The sequence below is a fragment of the Thunnus thynnus genome, chromosome 18 (genome assembly GCF_963924715.1).
Source record: "Thunnus thynnus chromosome 18, fThuThy2.1, whole genome shotgun sequence".
NCBI lineage: Eukaryota > Metazoa > Chordata > Actinopteri > Scombriformes > Scombridae > Thunnus > Thunnus thynnus.
Genome location: NC_089534.1, coordinates 26,592,831 through 26,607,421, shown reverse-complemented (window position 1 = coordinate 26,607,421; position 14,591 = coordinate 26,592,831). Strand labels below are relative to the sequence as shown.

Genomic DNA, 14,591 nt, shown 5'->3' with positions numbered 1-14,591 from the left:
ATTTACGACTTCCTGTCCATTCATCTGTTTTTATACCCTGATGTGCGTGTGAAGGTTCACTTAGTCCATTTAAAGTTTTTTTACTTGATAATTCACAAGTACCTGAAATTGGTATTACACAGTCTATCCACTTTCGTCATCTCATCCAGGTCCCCACTAGAGAACATGATAGGCTAACATGATGCTGAGTATTTAATACTTGGAAAAACAAGACCAAAATGAAAAAAGACATTTGGTATCCTTCCCAGAAATCTTAATTAAATCAATAGACTTTTGGCCACAAATGAGCACATAGGCTTTTACAGGGTTTGAACCTGTGAATGGTCATTCTAGAGGACTCTGACTTCTCCTGTAGTATTGTGTATTGTTTCCCTGTATGGGCAGGGATTCAATCATGCATATCTTTTTTAGCTTATGGACCATTTTGTTCTTCTGTTGCATAACTATTTCAGTGTTTTTTCTTTCCCTGGAAATCTCTCTTTTATTTCTGCACTATCCTTTTTTAATTGGATCTATCCAGATGAAAGAGAAACCTATGTCTACTTATATAATCCAGTCTGAAGAAGTGCTACAGTTTGCACACCTAAAGGCAAAGCTTCAAAACTGGATTTTCATTTCTTGCTATATTTGTTACTGTATTTTCAAGGAGTTGAGTGTCTCATTCAGAAACAACTGTTCCCTCATATCAGTTGTATGTCAGGGGGTGTGACTCCCTCCTCCTGAAGCTTTATAGGAGCATCAACTGGAGCTGTCTCACCCATCCCTCCTCATATCACTGATAGTCTTGTCCTTGTGGAGACATAAAAAGCTGGCATGCACCTCTGTGGAAGAAGTCGCTTCTTTATGACACCTTCATAGTTATAAGGAACACACCACAGAGATCTTATAGACACCAGGTACGTCTGATTTTATCATTTTTTTATAGTGATAACTGATATTTTCACACAGATAAAGATAATTTATCTCTACCAATTGCGCTGTCAAAGGTCAAGATAACTGTGGATAGTTACATACTTTTATTATGCAGTTATTTTCCAGGCAGTTAGAGATCACAACTTTGTACGGGAACATCCACTGCTTCCTTCCTTTTAGTGAATGTCAGATGAGACCCAAAGCCAATAGATCAGCTTTCAACCACCATTTATTGTAGGTCACTAGCTGAATGATCTAGAGCAACATTGGAGCTGAATCAAGCAACAAATAAGAGGCCATCTAATCTCTATGTACAAGTTCAATCATGGTTAAAAAAAGAAAGAAAAAAAAACTTCTGAGAGTGACAACACATTAGCTGTGTTGTGCAGTTGTTGTGCAATCCTGTAAAAAGTGATGAAATTACCTTCTAAGAATAAAAGACGGAAAAAAAAGAAATTTAGATTCATATTCAAAGCTTAATTGATTCATCTTTCTAATTTTGAATAATTCTTGCTTATCTCTCTCATGCCACATTTCACATTTGAGTAATTTAGTGGATATTTATTCACTGCAACTTACACTAAGTGCAGCAGCTGAACAATGTCTCATCTAAAATCATGTCATTTTCACCTAAATATATCTAAGTAGTTTCCCATATCATTGCATGAAAAGCCCCTCACCAATATTTGTTCACTGTACTCCTCTGTATCAGTGACAGCATTCATCTCTTTAATGGCTTTATTGCAGTTATTAGCATGTAAGCTATTGCCTGGCAGTGAATGAATCATGGAGGAGACCAGCGTCACCATCTTCGTCACGGTTCAGAAGATCTACTACCCACTGCTTTGCATCATGGGTATTCCAGGTTTGTCATCATGTTTGGTCTTTGACTGTCCATGCTTGAATTTTAACAGGACAATAGGTACCAATGTACAGCAAGGTATACATTTGCAAGTTATTAATGACTTTATTAATGTTAATAAAACACTTTTGGCTTGCTTTGCTCTGTAAGATAATTATCAGAAAGGCCTCCTCCCATGCACACAATGACACCCTGCCCCAATGGCATCCAGGCTAACATTAATAACTCATGTTGCAGTTAGCCTGAAGTTATTTTAAGCTAGAAAATCATTGTCATTATAATCATTATAGTCCCACAGTTTGACATATAACTTTGTGTTCAAACCCACATTGAGATGAGAAGATTGATATCTGCTTCAACGCTGTGTTGTTTGCAGAGATAACTTAGGTACGCATGTTTAGCCTAACTTAGTCCCAAAACTGGAGGCAGAGGAAACATTTAGCCTAGTTCTGTCAAAACTAAGTGAAAAAATACATCTATATAAAATTCCAGTACTGTCATAGTTACACATTGTATGTTTTTTTTTTTTATTTAACATGTAGAAATAGAAATGTACTGTACCCTACTAATGCGACTGGTTTTAGAAGCAGTTAGCTTTGGAGCTAGGCTATTTCTTGGCCAACAACTGCAAAGACATACACAGCATCTCAAAAGTCCTGTCATATATGTATAAGAGGAATCAGGTGACTTGTGAGTGTACTACTGTAGTTTGCTCTCAAAAATTTTTGAAAAAAGTCTCACCTGAATATGTGACAGGAGCACTGGAGGAAAGCACAACTCGAATAAAAATGGAAAAAAAACTCCTGCACTGTCTCACTTACTGCTGGTAAGCACTATATACATAATGAAGGTCGGACAGACCAAAATCTTGTAAATTAAGAAATATTCCAGTGGTAAACGAGACAGCGTATGGAAGTTTTACTCATTTTTATTCAAGTTGTACTTGCTAGCTAAAATGAAACTTGGCTTTGGAGTTGTTGGAAGACATATTTTGACTGACCTGGGCTAGCAGTTTCCTCCTGGTCTCAGCCTGTGCTAAGCTAGGCATAACAACCTGGTAAACCTCGAATTTTCCTTCCTTTTTTATACATTATTATTATTACTGATTTATAAAGCATTAAATGCATTGTTAAAGCTGCACTACTATTAATCATTTTTATATTAACAAAACGTCAAATCACTGTGTGTAATGTGAAAGTTAAAGTTATAAAAAATTATCACAGACTCTGCAGTTCCCCTCAGCTCTACAGACCATTTTTGTTTCTTTTAGCTCATTGCTTTGGTTTCCCAGCCCTTGAACTCAAAAAAAAAAAAAAGTTCTGATAAACCCACTGTACAGTGCCTGCCCAGCACCAAAGCGGCAGATATTCTTAAAGGAGTTGGTGGAGACAAAAACAGAACTAAGAGGAGAGTCAATATTAGACTAACATATGTCAGGGGGCCAAAAATTAGTGCTTGTATTGTTCTGTGTCAGCTGTATGTCATTGCTAACAAGTTCTCCGTATAATTTTATGAGGTGACACTATGTCAGATGTATTCAGCTTGATCCACTGCCCCCAAGTGGCCATAAAACAATAATTAATGCAGTTTTAACCTTTAATAAAGTTAATACTAACAACTTAAAGTAGGACAAGTCATGCAAATATCATGTATTAAACTGAGCTGTATTCTTGTTTGTCCTTCCTTTTAGCCAACCTCTTCACATTCTACATGATCCGCTTCCGCAAATGCGGGATGTCCGACACAGCCATCATATACCTAAGCTGTCTAGCTATTGTGGACACCTTCTACCTGGTGTGGGTGATCCTTATTGACCTGACTCTCACCTTCTGGCTGCTGCAGCCCTTCTGGCACTCCCACCCCTGGTGTAGCATCCTGGGATTCCTGCAGTATGGATCTCTCTACAGTTCTTCCTGGATCGTCGTGATGTTTACCATCGAGCGCTACCTCGTCCTCCGCATCACGGCTGCCAAGCAGCACTTCTCCCAGGCTCGGGTCACTAAACTGATCTGTGTGGCCATCGTTGTGGTATCTCACGTGGTCTCTGTGCCACTGGGCTGGATCAACATTGTCAGTCCTGTCACCTTTAAGGTAGACGGGGAGGATGTGACACTTCCCAGGTGTCATTATCGTAATGAGACCTACTCCACTGTTATAGTGTGGATAACCACCTTCCTCTCAGGGGGAATACCCATTGTGCTGGTCATTATCTTCAACTACCTCATTGGGTGTCATCTGTGCCGCGCCAGCAACCTCTTCACCAAGGAGGAACGTCGCGTCATGCATGGAAGGAACACTAGAGGCATGTTGAGGAGGACCATCCTGCTGCTAGGCACTGTCTCTGTGGTTTTCGTCGTGCTCAGCCTCCCCCGCTTTGTCACATACTGCATCCTGAGGACCAAGTACAACAACGAGACTTTCAACAGAAATGACTACAGCATCCCCATCAATGTGGCTGGCGACTTGGCTAACATGCTGCAGAACCTTAACTCCACAACTAACTTCCTGCTCTACTGCATGGTCAGCCGGCGCTTCCGGCAGGAGCTAGTCCAGGTGGTGACTTGTAAGGTGAGGGCACGTGAACTGGGCTCTGTCTTAACCCACACGACCATGAAAGTCTTCTCAGTTGCAGATCGTAAGGCCTCGCCATTCAGTGATCCTGTGTCTGTGGTGCTAACCAATCTCAAACAAACTGAGTAGAAAGGAGCTGGAAGAGTGGACAAAGCTCAGACTCTCAAAATAATTATCCTTTAAAGCTGAAAGTTCAGCATGACCTTGGAAAAGGTAGTTTTACAAAATAGACTTAACTCAAGGTCCACTTCGCATAGAAAAAGCAATTGGTCCATGAATTAAAATTATTTTGTCAAATTATCCTTAAATTTTTGTTTTTTTTAAGCCACCCTAGCAGTGTGGCTCTCGAGATGTCAATGTCAGTTGGATGTTCTGTCAGCCTGTCTGTTGGTCAGTACACCACTTTGGTCCTGACTGCAATAGCTCAACAATATGTGGGTGGGACGGTGGTGGCCTGAAGGTAAGAGAAGTGAGCTTGTGACCGGAATTGTGCGAATGTGATCAGGGTGTTCCTGCAAAAGAGAGGCTTCCTCTTAGTGAAACTTTCCTGAATAAATATAGGTTAAAAAACAACAACAATTAAATTGATTTCCATTAGATCTTAACAAGCATGTGTGGTCTCCAGAGGACGGATCCTAATGACTTTGGTAATCCCCTGATTTTTCCTCTAGTGCCACCATCAGGTCAAAATTATTCCTCATCCAGTGAAATATCTCAACATCTAGATAAGGTGGCCCAAAATTTGGTAGCGGAGAACAGGGTAAATAAAGCCGGTGGGTAAAATGAGCCACCCCTTTTATCTAGGTAACCATAAGCAAAAGTAATCATGTGACCACAAATTAAGAAAGTATAGTCAATCCATCTTGGACTCAAGCACATGGAGAGAGTCGTAAGCAAAACAGAGCAAAAAGAATGATTTCTGTCATGCCAAGTGAATTTATCATGTAACTACAGTCATCAGTCTTGTATCTTAATTAAAATAGATAAGTTTTGGACATTATTACATGTTAATTTAAGTCAGTGTAAGCTACAAAACAAGGTCATAAACTTAGCATAATTGTGGATCTGAGCCACTGTATGAAACAGTTTTGTCAAAATGGAGGTTGTGGGGTAAAACATGCCAGTGATGTTGGGGCAAGTTGAGTCAATGGCTCAATTTACTCCAAAAAATGATTTTCTGATATTCTAGAGACTAGAGACACTGTTCATGTTTGATCCCTGTTACAAGTGCTACAATGTTGATGAATAAATACCTAATTGTTGACTAATGTTAAGTTTAAGCCATACGCAAACATGCTGTACATACAGATGGGTGACAAATAAAAGGAAAAGCTGACAGTGTTCAGCTGGGTTGAGATCTGGTGTCTGTGAAGGTCATAGCATATGATTCACATCATTTTCTAACTCGTCAAACCATTCAGTGACCCCTTGTGCCCTATGGATAGGGGCATTTTCATCCTGGAAGAGACCACTCCGATCAGGATAGAAATATTTCATCATAGGATAAAGGTGATCACTCAGAACAACTTTGTATTGATTAGCAGTGACGCTTCCCTCTAGGGGACAAGTGGACCCAAACCATGCCAACAAAATGCCCCCCACAGCATAACAGAGCCCCCAGACCTCCTCACTGTAGGGGGTCAAGCATTCAGACCTGGACCAGGTTTTCCTTTAATTTGTCACTTGTCTGTATACACAAAAGCCAATTTACAGACACATTCTTTTTGTAGCTAACACACAAAGATCACAGTTTAATCTTTACTGAAAATGTTTCGGTAACATGTTGAACAACAAGACACAAACATATTGTTTTACTTAAAAGTACAAGTTTTTGCCTTTGTTAAATTGATGGCATTAATAAAGTTCAAAATTATCTCAAATTTGTTTGATTTTGTGTCATTTTTATATCAATATTTAATGGTGGCACTATTTAACCCATCCCCATGCTCATTTTACTCCTACCTTGGGGCAAGTTGTGCCATAGGACTAACTTTTTTTGATGGGTCATCATCATAAAACTAAAATAATTAGATAACTTGTTTTAATTTCCATGGGCACACAACAACCTGAGGTATATATGGTAACTATTATTTGAAACAAATACACTTTAATTTTGCGGTAAAATCATCAAATGTAAAAAGAGGCTCATGTTACCCCGTTCTCCCCTATAGACATTCAAGTTTCCCTCAAGATGAATTGGTCATCAGGTCCACATTTTATTTTGTACAATACTTTGGTTTATGGCCAAATACCTGCAAAACTAATGACATTCTCCTCAGCCTCAGCTATATTTTCTCTTAATAAGCACATGTTAGTATGCTAGCACTCTAAACTAAAAAGCTGATAACATTATACCTGCTAAACATCAGCATGTTGGCATTGTCATTGTGAGCATGTAGCATGCTGACGTTAGCATTTAGCTCAAAGCACCACTCTTAAGTACAGCTGCAGAGAGCTGCTACAGTGGCTGTAGACTCTAGTCTTGTCAATTGTCCAGCACATGTGAAGTAAGTAAACTGATGAATGTGTATGCACTATTGTAACAATGGGTACGATCAAGTGAAAGTGCCAACCATTATTCTCTGATATGTAATTGTTGCTTTTGAATCATGCAGGTCAGGTTTAGTTGTAAAAAGAGTGACTGCACATGCTTTGAAATTGTTTCACTGCATATCCAAAACTGCTGAATGCCATTAATTGGTATACATATTGATAATAAAATTCAAATACATAAATTATAGAAATATACATTTCAAGTCAAGTGTGTCGTTTCTGACTTATTTCAATTTATTGCTCAAGTGTTCACAATGTTGTCACAAAGTTTTCAATTGGATGAAAATGGGACCTGCCACCTACAAACAGTTAAACCTGACTGGCTACAGAATGCCTACCTTGCTGAAAGATCAACCTGATTGGCCTGTTTAAGACTTAATGAGTCACGTTATTTGCATAAATAGGTCATGAGACTAGCCTGCTTTGCATAAAACAGAGAGGGACAAGCAGTGGGAATACTTCCTGTTTGCCTCAGAACTTGTTTGCCTCAGAACAGGTTTGTGCTGTGGCTGAGGGATAAGCATTTCTACGTAAAGGTACGTGTGGGATTACAAAGAAGTTCTGCTTTATTCTCTGATTGTGAATATAAAGACAGATCATACTGGAAACTTTTTAGATATTATGATTTGTTGTTAAGGAAGACATACCTGACATACCTTTGAATCCGTGATTATGACCTTTGTACTAGTGTACAGCGATCGTGTTAATGTGTTACACTTCAGCCCAGCTGTAAAGGTATGCACTGTTTAACAACTGTTCAGAGAGGCTAAGTCATTTACTATACTTGAGATGATTGTATTACTTTTCTTACTTTTCTTTTACTGATCTGCCATTTGCTTTGTGAGATGTACATTTTCAGTGGCATACAGTTTAAGAAAAGTCCGTGTTGAATCCCTCGTGTTTTGAGACTAGTTGTTTTCATGCCATTTGTGATAGATACTGAATCTGTGAGTATCTCTTTAAGTTGTAGTGCTAAATTCCTTAAATTCCTTTCACATTGTTTCATTTTCACCAGGGACAACAGACAACCAACATTTGTTCTCAGTGACAAAATGGATTCTTTCAAAGGTAGGAAACAAAACCTTGTCAGACTTGCGGTACACATTAATCTGTCTAGTCTATCAAAATGTCTTTCTGAATGAAGTGCTAACTTGTTTGCTCTTGGCTGTCATTATCAGGACCTTGCCCTCATCAGAGTGTTCCTGTTGAGATGGATGAGAGCATGACATCCTCCAGTCTGGACTTGGCCTGGCCTCCTACTTGCCAGCAGTGTAATGGACATACAGAGACCAGCAAAAGGCAGCAGGACCAGAGGTGTGAGCGAACTGGGGGGGTAGACCAGTGGAGACTCTTTGAGGACCGTTACCAGCATGACCCCAGAGCTGCCTGTCGTGCTGTCCCTGAACCTTCCTTCGTCCCCCGAACACATCCAGGACAGATGAGACCCCCTAACCCTTCAGGTGTTTGGCCACATGGTTACAGAGAGCCCCTATATGTACAGCCCCCCCCGGTTGTTGACCACAGTAGAGGCTTTGCAGGCCCTTCAAACTGGCCACAGGACCGCTCTGTGGAGGAGGCAGAATACTTGGAGCCCCCTCTCCCGCTTATGTCTAACAACTACAACCCCCATATCCCTTCACGATACTCAGCTGCATGTATGCCTGCTCAGTGTAAGTGAAACATGATACATTACAAATGTCTGGTTTTACTGTTAGGGTTGACTAGTGCGTGCATGTTCTAACATTTCACAATCTGATACTGAAAGAATGCAGTCGTCAGATTACAGATCTTCTGGTTTTTATTGTTACTTTGAAACACATTATGGGATAAATAATCATTTTAAACATATATTTGACATATATAATGACACTAATTATTACATAAGTGTCATGGGACACTAAATCCCTCCATTGGGACCAAGACAAATGGATTTATTTTAGGGTAAGGATCTCATTTATGCAGTGTGACCTACCTATTCAACAAACAGAAAAAACATTAGGAACTGATATACAAAAACACACAATAATAAATGTGCACAAAAGAGATTTTCGGATTTTACAGTTTTGTTGAGTCTGTAAAAAGGAAATGTCTTGGTGGTGCACAACATGTCTGCTAATATTTCATGTTAAATAAAAGGCCAATAGTTGAACTTATTAAAGACATTTTTTCTCTTACCTCTAATGGTATCTAGCCATGTAGATAGTTCTATTTGTCTAGGTTTTGAGATATCTGTTTCTGAGATTTCTGCCTCCATCCCAGTACAACAGAGATGAATGAATTTTTGTTTGTGTTGTTTACAACATTAGAAATAATATTCAAATTTTTAACTGCAGGATCTCTTTACAGAAACAATGTTGTCAGTGCTCTGGAGATAGTTTCAATGAAAACTGTTCAAAGTGAGATCTGGATTATCCAAGATAACCAGGGCATGGATTTTGGAAAGACAAATTGCTGCAATTTTTAAAATGTATTGTTCAATGCTTTAAGCACCACAAATGAAATTTTATTCATCTCCATTGTTTTGGGATAGAAGCAGAAATCTCAGAGACAAATATCTCAAAACCCTGACAAATAAAATTGAAATGATCTACAACACTTCAGTGTCATTTGGATGAACTGATCCTTAAAAACAGTACTATGTAATATTTGAAAGAATAAATAACACATCACAATTTTCATCTTGAAGATAAAAGATTGAATCCATAATCAATAAACTCACCTTTGCTCAATTCAGTACAGTCAGGTTTTTCTGCCACAGCCTAACTTAATCTGGTATGACCAGTAGCTGATGGTGGCTAATGTAACCTAACGTTAACTTTTAGATGGATATTGCTGTACAATGGACATTACTGAGTCACTTCGCTGACTTTATAAATCTTGTGCCACTGTTAAGACTATGTTTTGGCAGGTTGTGTATTGTCATTGTGTTTCCTCTGTTTATGACTATAAATTTGAAAAGGGGTCATTCATGACCATTTAGGCTCCTTTAGCTCATTGTTGCTACCAAGCTTTCCATACTGTTGATTTGGTGGATCACACTAACTTAATGAGATGCTTACACTAAAATACATTTCTGTGAGTCTCCTTGGAGAATACTAGTGTGTCCCTTGACACTTTTGTAATAACTTTACATTAACATTAGTAATATAATTAGTCATCTGACTGTATTAAAATTGTATGTTTTAAAAATACTTATTATTATTGAGCAATATTTGCTGCAGGCAACATCAGTGTACTATCAGTATTGACTCAGAAACCTGAATTTGCTATTTAAATTCTAAAAGTAGGACAAATAACACAACACTACATCATAATTGGATTTTTTAAATTTAATTCTTCACAGATCCAATAATCACAACATTTGTGATAGATAGATTATGTTATGAAAGTTGCCTCCCCAACCCTGTTAGGCATCATTTGGCTGCTGCTCATTGTGTTTCTGGCGAGTCTGCATGACCTCATTACTGCTGAATTGGAACCCATCCAAACTATGAATTTTATGTCTGCTCCTCCATGTCTCTGTGCAGGCCCTGACCCAGTGAAGGGGAGTTGTCTCAGACAATGTGCATGTCACCTGCCAGCAAATCCACCCCGTCGCAATTATAATTATTGTCATTATAAGCATGATTACCCAGTGGATCCACACCAGAAGCCTCAACAATACCAACAGTCCTGGTATGAGAATGACTCCTGTTCTATTTGTCATTATGATCTAATATTTTCAGCACTGATTTATATAATACTTTTCAAAGATGTCATGCATCATTCACAGAATATTCGCTTCCACAGGAATACCCCCCAAAGTAGGCTGCAACCAAAAGATGCTCCAAATGTCCCACATGCCTCTGTGCCTCAGTGTGTTGTGCCTGCTAGGGATGTGATGCATGAGGTCAGTGTGAATTACTCCTTCCAGGCAGATCCAGGACCAGCCACAGGGGAGATCAGGAGGACCATCAGTCTCCCTGAGGAGTGCAGTAAGTCACATCAGTGTCCCTGCATAAATATACTGTATGCATGTAAAGTTTATTCCTAGCTGTAAGAAATGTGACACAATATGTCGTCTGTTTCATGACAGGGAATATTTTCATCACATACTCAGTGGACACAGCCAGAGAAATGATTCCTTTCTCCAAATTTCTGAGTGATCAGGGATTCAAACCAGTTGTAAGTCCTGACATTCCTCCATCCTCTTTACTTCTCAGCGACTCAATACAAACACCCACACTCTGCCTGTTTCTTGACAGATTGACATTTTTCATAATACAATCCGAGGAATGGGCATCACCAAATGGATGGACAGATATTTGAATGATGTAAGTCTAACTACTGAGCAGACAGTTATTCTAAATGTAGACTTCTGCAAAAGCTAACAGCAGGATGACATTTTACAGAAATCAGTGCTCATCATCGTGGTCATCAGCCCCAAGTACAAGGAGGACGTGGAGGGAGATGGTGATGACGACCATGGACTGCACACCAAGTACATTCACAATCAGGTGTGCACTCACACAACTCTCAAGACTCTGCTTGCAATATCGCCCTCTTGTGACAAGCTTATGTCATCCCTTCTCCCACATAGGGACAGGAGAATGAGGAAATGCCTATTAAGACTTGAAAACAGGGTATTTCATTTCCCAGTTCCACCCAGTGTCCTCACAGTCCCAGGCTGTAGGTCTGGAAATGACTGTCACAACTCACTAATACTGAGTACAGAACCCCGGACATGAACAGCATGTGGGTGACACAAAGAAATGTCATTAGAGAAACTACTTACTGTAAGGGCTGTGGATAACGTGGATAAAGTTTTTAGTATAGTTTTATATATCAGTAGCTTAAATTCAACCAACCCCTTGACACATACAAATGTTCCCAATTTTAACCACACAAAGCCTAAGACGCAGTGTATTGATTCAGCATATGCAGTATTTTACATTATTATGTGAAACAACTGTGCACATTCATGGGCTACTATAGAAACTGATAATCCTCTATTCCTGTTGGAGCAGATCCAAAATGAGTTCATCCAACAAGGCTGTCTGAACTTCAGACTTGTACCTGTGTTGTTTCCCAATGCAACCAAGGTGAGTACGAGCAATAAACAACATTTAACAGACATTAACTGCTGGGTTCACCCAAATCACAAAAATATGTATTTGTTTCGTGGGGCGGCTGTGGCTCAGGAGGTAGAACGGGTCGTCCACTAATCAAAAGATTGGCGGTTCAATCCCTGGCTCCTCCAGTCCACATGTCGAAGTGTCCTTGGGCAAGATACTGAGTGGAGGACAAATGGACAAATAAAACCGACCCCCAAATTGCTCCTGATGGCTGTGCCGTGTGTGTGAATGAGCATTAGAACTCTTGATGAGCAGGTTGACACCTGTGGTCGGGAGACTAGAAAGGCACTAAATAAACACAGCCATTTTGAGATATCCATGACAAATGACATTTCATTTGTCATTTAAAATTGACACTTGAAAAAAATTTTAAAAATCAATCAATCAAAAAATACAGAATCAGTGTCTTCAAAGTCTGACAATGGGCCAAACTGTGGATTCCAAACTTCAGACATTTCAAAATCCACAGACCTCACCGTAAACAGTTTTCATAGATACTATTTCTGCGTTAGAAAGTCATTCTCATAATAATGGATCTGTAATTTTTCAATGCTGTGAGTAACACAATTGAAATTCCATTCATATTGGGGTGGAGAAATCTCAGAGACAAATATCTCAAAAAATGGACAAATAAAACTGAAACTATCTGCATGGCAAGATACCACTAGAGGTAAATGTTGGAGGGTTGTACAGTGCAGCACACACTCCACCAGTACTAAGTACTAAAAGTAGTGATACCACAGTGTAAAATTACTGAAGTCCTGCATTCAGAATTTGCGAAAGTAGTTAACATAGTTAAGGTACAGTACTCATTATGCAGAAAGGCCCATTTCAGAATAATAGGTATTATTAGATTATAATTAATGATGCATTAATGTGTAAGCATTACAGTCTGACCCACTTTGCTGTTTCTGTGTCACAGAAACATGTCCCCAACTGGCTCCAGAGCACCAGGATCTACCGCTGGCCCCATGACACCGAGGACCTGCTGCTGCGTCTGCTCAGGGAGGAGCGCTACATCATTCCACAGAGGGGAGCTGACCTCACCCTTACTGTTCGTCCACTCTGAAAAAAAAAACAAAAAAACACAACATGTGGGGAAAAATGTGATGTTAAGGAAAAGACTTATTTTGTCAAAAACTACAAACATGTAGGTATGTCTTTGTTTCAGATACGTTGATGAGGACTGTTACTACAGCAGATCAGTTTGAAAGGATTTTCCGGTTGTTCCTTCCATATATACAGTCAATGATTCAGACACAGATTTGCTGTTTATTCTGCTGATTCATAATGCATTTTCAACTATTTCATTAGAATCAACTTGATACATACTACTTGATACATTTAAAAAAGATTGAACACATAAATTTAAGATTAAATTTGCTCTGACAGCTACAGTATTATTGGCCAGCTGTTACATGTTGGCTGGTGTTGTGTGTAGTGTCCTGTCAATCAGAGTTCTTGCTGCTGCTGTATGGGTTGGTCTTACTTACATTTTTACTGCTGACACATTTTAAATTAAAGCTGCATAAATTGTTTTTTGGGTTTTGTTTCTGCCACTTGGGGGTAGCTGAACAAGAGTTAACACAACATCTGACATATAATCTCTTTATAAGGTTGATGTGGCGAACATGTTAACAGTTACCTATTTACACTTCAAGCAGAAACAGAGCAACATTAGCATTCATTTAGAGTTGTGTTTCTGTCCACCTGCTGAACATTATTCACTCTCATTTTAACTCTGTTTTGCTGTCCAACAGTATCTGAAAATAAAACAAATGGCTTTTTACCTCCACTATGCTGCTCCACTATGTTCACCAGCTAGTTGCTAACTTTTTCTGCCATTAGTGTTGGGAAGGTAGTTTACAGTGGTTGTTGTCTGAGCTAGTTACCTGCTTTTGCTGGTATTGAGTTGATGAGTGAAATTTGTGGTCCAAAAAAAAAGAAAAAAAAAATAGCTAGAAGAGGGTAAATGGCTCCATAACTACTGAGTTGGTGATAATTCTGTGTGGGTTTGTGGCTACAAGTAACCTCTTTTAAATGTATAGTCATTTGATTCACTTCACATAAACAAGACCAACAGTTCACAGCTAGCAGCTCTGTGAGGCTGTAATTAGGTTCAGTGTTGCTTTTTGCTAGCTTAAATGCCGATGTCTACATGCTAACATGATGATGTTGAGCAGGTATAATGATCACCACATTCACCATCTTAGTTTACCATTTTAGCATGCTAACATTTGCTAATTAGCTGCATTAAACACATAGTACAACTGAAGCTCATGGAAATGTCATTTTGCAAGCTATTTGTTAATAAAGTTTTGGACACACTGAAATGTATTCCTAATAATGGAGCTAGAGAAAAAGCCAAGGGATCACCAAAGTTATTACAGCTCATCCTGTGGAGGACATGAATTTGCAAATTTTCATGGCAATCCATCCAATAGTTACTGAGAAATTTTACTTAAAACCACAAATGTCAACCTCATAGGGGCCCAAGTGTGAAATGTCAACAGATCTCAAAAGTCACGAGGCTACATTGTTTGGGAAACAGAAATGTTCGTACAAAACTTTGTGCCAAT

At 39.1% G+C, this 14,591-nt stretch overlaps 2 protein-coding genes across 2 annotated transcripts; both read left to right on the top strand.

Moving 5' to 3' along the window:
* Window positions 1-713: 713 nt before the first annotated feature.
* On the top strand, window positions 714-6,780 carry LOC137169710 (probable G-protein coupled receptor 139). The gene is made up of 3 exons (XM_067573032.1): window positions 714-896; window positions 1,660-1,777; window positions 3,465-6,780. Exons 2-3 carry the CDS (start codon window positions 1,699-1,701, stop codon window positions 4,472-4,474), a joined length of 1,089 nt encoding a protein of 362 aa, XP_067429133.1. The 5' UTR covers window positions 714-896; window positions 1,660-1,698; the 3' UTR covers window positions 4,475-6,780.
* A 534-nt stretch (window positions 6,781-7,314) lies between these two features.
* Window positions 7,315-13,807, top strand: traf3ip2a (TRAF3 interacting protein 2a). Its single transcript, XM_067572854.1, has 10 exons — window positions 7,315-7,434; window positions 7,914-7,966; window positions 8,077-8,568; window positions 10,426-10,573; window positions 10,688-10,872; window positions 10,974-11,062; window positions 11,143-11,211; window positions 11,290-11,394; window positions 11,905-11,979; window positions 12,935-13,807. Exons 2-10 carry the CDS (start codon window positions 7,951-7,953, stop codon window positions 13,079-13,081), a joined length of 1,326 nt encoding a protein of 441 aa, XP_067428955.1. The 5' UTR covers window positions 7,315-7,434; window positions 7,914-7,950; the 3' UTR covers window positions 13,082-13,807.
* Window positions 13,808-14,591: the final 784 nt, after the last annotated feature.